The sequence below is a fragment of the Aedes albopictus genome, chromosome 2 (assembly GCF_035046485.1).
Source record: "Aedes albopictus strain Foshan chromosome 2, AalbF5, whole genome shotgun sequence".
NCBI lineage: Eukaryota > Metazoa > Arthropoda > Insecta > Diptera > Culicidae > Aedes > Aedes albopictus.
In genome coordinates, this window is record NC_085137.1 from 374,024,424 (window position 1) to 374,029,458 (window position 5,035).

General features: G+C 40.6%; 1 protein-coding gene across 1 annotated transcript; it reads left to right on the plus strand.

Moving 5' to 3' along the window:
* The first annotated feature begins 1,137 nt into the window (after positions 1 to 1,137).
* LOC109401330 (uncharacterized) lies at positions 1,138 to 4,080 on the plus strand. The gene is made up of 2 exons (XM_019673836.3): positions 1,138 to 1,665; positions 1,742 to 4,080. Exons 1-2 carry the CDS (start codon positions 1,652 to 1,654, stop codon positions 3,138 to 3,140), a joined length of 1,413 nt encoding a protein of 470 aa, XP_019529381.3. The 5' UTR covers positions 1,138 to 1,651; the 3' UTR covers positions 3,141 to 4,080.
* The last annotated feature ends 955 nt before the right edge of the window (positions 4,081 to 5,035 follow it).

Here is a 5,035-nt window from a genome sequence, read left to right on the forward strand (position 1 = left end):
ATAGAAATTTCGCATCTAGAAGAGTGTACGAGCTGTTTTTTAGAATGTGTAACTGCTACACATTTTTGTGTGGTCTGGAAATTATGCATTTATGAGTAGGTCTTACACATTTTAGTGCTGAGCGTCTTTACAGTGGAGGGTCTGAGATTGCTAAAAATGAGTATACGTAGTTTATCAACAGCGCCTTTTGTACAGTTTATATGGGACCAAATGGAATCCAGAGTTTTAATGTGAATAGAAAATATTAGCGGTTTCTTCAAAACAAATAGAAGCTTTGAAAAAAAAGTGAAGAACTAACTTTTGGATAAATTCACGTTAAGGAGAATACAAACATGGCTGCCACAATGGCTGACTTGGTCCCCTATTCACGTTTTCAAGAGCACCAATTTTGAAAATTCGTTAACAAATGCTCTCGATTTGGAAAAGCTGCCTTTTTTGCAAGTGAGCAAAACCAGGATAAACAAGTGCGGCTTGGTTCGATGCTTCGTTCGTCAGATTTGTGCCTTTAAAGTTTGTATGCAAAATTGCAATGGGATTTCTTGATGTTTCACCTTAATGTTCAAAAATATGTGTAGATTTACCGTTTTTATTTTATAACAGAGAATCAGACAACGAATCGATAATTTTACGTTAAAAACAATCTTGTCTAGTGGAGCGGACCTGGTGTGGTGGTTAGAACACTTGACTATCACGCCGAGGACCTGGGATCGAATCCCACTCTCAACATACTCACAAAATGTGGGTTCTTCCTTCGGAAGGGAAGTAAAACGTGGGTCCCGAGATGAACTAGCCTAGGGTTAAAAATCTCGTTAATACAGACAAAAAAAAATCTTCTCTAAAATAGATATTTAATCCTATAACATTTGTATGGCTTTGTGTTTGGATATTAAAAATTCAACTACTTGACAATAGGTACTACAAAAACCTGTTTTTTCCTCAGTTCATCAAATGCAGAAGGTGCGTTCAACAAACTTGTTCAACAACGATGACTGCAAATGCCAGACAAAGTGTGAGTCGGTGGGCTTGGCTTCCCCATCGATCATAAATTTCAACTGAAATCGCGATGGTAGCAAACAGTCAACTGGAAGGTGCCCCGTTGGCGCTGTGACCAATCACAGTTCGCCGAAGCAGCTCAACCACCTGCATATCACCAATAAGGCACCTTGTATTGGATAAGCATCACACTTCGCTCACGCGAGAGCACTCCTTGACTGTTGCGCGAAAAACGCCCGCGTTTCCAATCTCGCGAAGGCCCGCGCGCGCCCGCAATCACTAGAGAGAAGGTGAGAGAACAAGCAATATAGAGGTATAATCGATTGATTGGGTCTCGTGTCTCGTGTACTGATCGATCGGAGTATCTGTTCGGGCTTTCCTAGCTGATAACGATTCTATAAAACCATTACACCGCGAGGCAAATCCACAGTCAGTCGTTAGCAAGCGCAATCTTCAGCCGGTCTGAAAGAGTTGTTGGGAAGAGTTGGTAGTGTAATTGGCAGGGTAGTGTTTGATTCGAATGTTCGGTACGCCGCAGATATTTGGCTTTCGCACTGGAAGTAGCATGAGCTGCTGGATAAACTGATCATTCTGGGGTTTGGAGTAGCCGACAGATATTCTACTGGAAGAATTGTGATTTTGTGTGGAAAAATCGAAAATGTTTCGTGAAATGTAAGTTTCCAGAACGTGAAGATTCGAGCGTGATGATGCAAGAAGTGCTAATGAAATGCTTTGTTTAATATTACAGTTTAGCTGTTGGTGCGATTTTCGTGAACCTTGTGGTTGCTGGCCGAATAGTAAACTATACTTGTTCGATAAATTCCGATGGATATTGCATTTTCCAAGGCGTAAGAATCAACAGTGTAGAAGAAGCAAGTGATGTGGAGTTGCTGGCACCAAGCTACGATATCACCAGAATCAAGTTCCGAGAATCGGCGATGTTTGTGTTACCGGAGGGAATTTACGAAACTTTCCCAAACATGCTGGAACTGAAGGTCTGGTGGCAAAGTTTGCACAGTATTTACATTCCACCTAATCTACTTCATTTGGATGCGGAGAGGAATCGCATTCAAAGAATCAGCTTCGATACGAACACGGTGCCAATGCTGAAAAAACTAGAACTTGGCCATAATAGGCTCAAAGCAATCGAAAATATCTCCTACTTTGAAAATCTCGAATTTCTGGATCTCTCTCATAATGATCTGCGATCGATCGATCTGTGTCTATTCCAGCGAATGAAACATCTCCGTACTCTAGATTTATCGGTCAACAATATGGCCATAGTGAAAAACTCCATGGAACATAAACTCGAATCCCTAACAGTATTATATCTGAATGACAATCGGCTCTCATATTTGGACATCAATGTTCTGCGCCAATTTCCGAACTTGGAAATACTGCATCTATTCAAAAACGGGTTGATGTACATGGAGTATGAAAATATGCGTTCAATGTTCCCGAAAATTGACATTGTTCACATCTACGACAACGATTGGAACTGCGAAAATCTAGCGGAGATGATCATGTACTTCAAGAAAATCAATATCCGCGAATACAAGTTGTTCAGTTCCATGAAATGCAAGGAACGAGTGATAGATGGTATCTGCTGTTCAGAGGGCAAAGCTCTCACAATCCTGAAAAAGTCAAACCTTTACTTCTCAAATTATGTCAACGAATTGAACCTGCATTCCCAGCATATCATGCAAGAGATGAAACAATCCAAACGTGAAATCCAGAAACTCATAGAGCATGAAAACATGACTCAGGCCTCGTTGCAGGCCTTCAGTGCAGACATGGATGCAATCCGGAATCGCATAGAGAACATCACTATGCTTGCGGCAGACAGTAGTTCAACGATACCACGGTTCAAAAAACACGAAAAAGTCGATAAACTAGTACAGGAGATCTACAAAATAAAACAGGACCACCAGAGCCTAACACGAGAAAACCAAGAATTCAAACAGCAGATCGAGAGGTACGAAGCCATGAAAACCGAAATGGAGTCCATCCGAGCGTATTCGGAAGAAATGAGGAACACCATACAGGAACTCAAAGAGGAAAACAATCATCTGAAGGTTGATCTGTATCAGCTGCTGAATGAATTTCACGAATTGAGGGCCAGCAAGAATCCAGAAAAGGGGGTATGACGAAGGGAGCGCTGCTTCCAAAATAATTGGAGCACATGTTAGTAGAGCATTGGGACTGATTCGAATGATTTTAGCACGCGGGTAGTTGAATGATGCTTCATTCAGCTTTCGTGCCGTATCATAGTAGTTTATATAGTGCAACGTAACTTAGTGAATAATTTGCTGGACAAACTAGATTTAAGACTAGATAAACTCAGAGTTGATTTCTGTTTCGGTTATCTAGATCAATCAGACTGATACTCAGAGAAAACTCCTCCCCCGTCTGTGACGAAGAGAGGATGCCAAACGGTGAGATAGGTTCGTAGCAAACTGGCAGTGACTTTGCAGGAAATTTGAATGGTGCTGATAATTTTTTTGATATCTGATAATTTCAAGTCCAGTCATATGATTGACAGGGAAGAATGTGGAATTACCCGGGCACGGGGCCAGTATGTGTATTGTTCCCGTCGGTGACATGAGCCTCGTGAGTGAAAACTCAGTGAAAGAAGAGAGTAACAATGACTCAATGCGTATGGGTTTGAGAGTGACCGACCGTATCAGCTAGATGAAAGTCCAAAGAGTACAACATAGCACCCAGTGTTCGATTTACATGAAACTAATAGTATACATGAATAAATAAAATGTAAACAAAACCCATCGAAGTGATGTTTTATTTCCACTTAATCACAATGCCGACACCACTTACTTTCACCACAGTGTGTATTTGAGCTATGGGCGTTGTATTTAATACTCACGTGCATATCGCATGATGCGCTGATAACAGCAAGATGAGAATTAATTATGGAAGTGAGAGCTTAACTTGAATTTTGTTGAGGGACGTTATAAATAATTTTGAAGGTTTATTGACTTTGTTTCTGGTGCTCACGTCAGACATGTTGAAGATTGATGAATTTTTAAAGGCACATTGCAATTTCAAATGTAGGTATGAGTAGCAGAAGGCTCACTCTCCAAACAATTCCATTCCAGAATAAGTAGGTATGTTGTCATAGGAATTCATCCAAAATTGCCTTTCAAACAATGGCGACTTCTTCGAATTCGACTATCTCTTTGAATCTAGCTTTGGTAAAATGGTAAACAGACATAGGTGTAATCATGGTGAGGTAAACAAGTGATTCATGATTTTCGTATGATACAAGGACAAGTGGCAACGTGAAAAATTCCATCCCGGTTGAATACTCAATAGTGATGATTATATGTATAAACAGCAATGTTTAAAACTCTTGCTTAAGTTCCACTCACTTACGGAAGGTAGTTGACATGTCTTAGCGGTGAAAAGATCGTGCACGATATTTCTGTTCTTTTTGGGTCATTGACCTAGATTTGGCTATAGTATGTCGCTTCAATGCAATTGTTTCTATAAGTGTTTTTAAGTTTGAACTGGTAGTTGATTTCTTTGAAAAATGGACACCAACTTTTGACCTGTAGCAAACCGAGCTCACCTACTTAAACGAAGAATGCCGTACAGCTGCTGTCCGCTGACCTTTGCCGCTTTGAACTTGGAATAGTATTTGGATTTGCATCGAACTCTTCACAATAGGAGGAAAGGAAGGAGGCGCATGGTAGTTAATGCTGATGCCATGTGACCAGCACGCAGTTGCTTACATATCTCGCGCTTCCAATCAGAAGATTATTTAAGGATATGGTTGCTTGACTGAGTTCAAACACAAAATTGCTTGAGTAAGCTAGCAGCGAGTAGCATTTCCAGATCAATGCGTTTGAACGGTGTTCGAAATTGTGCCTGTGAAAATGCGAGTTAACATGCGTTTTTTTAGAAAGTGAAATACTTTATTAAATTCCAGAACGACGTGTTTCACTATCCAACACAGTCGTTGAAGAAGCAATGCATGTACTGTGGACAGTTCAGCTAAGTATACCCCAAGGTATACCAGTGTTGC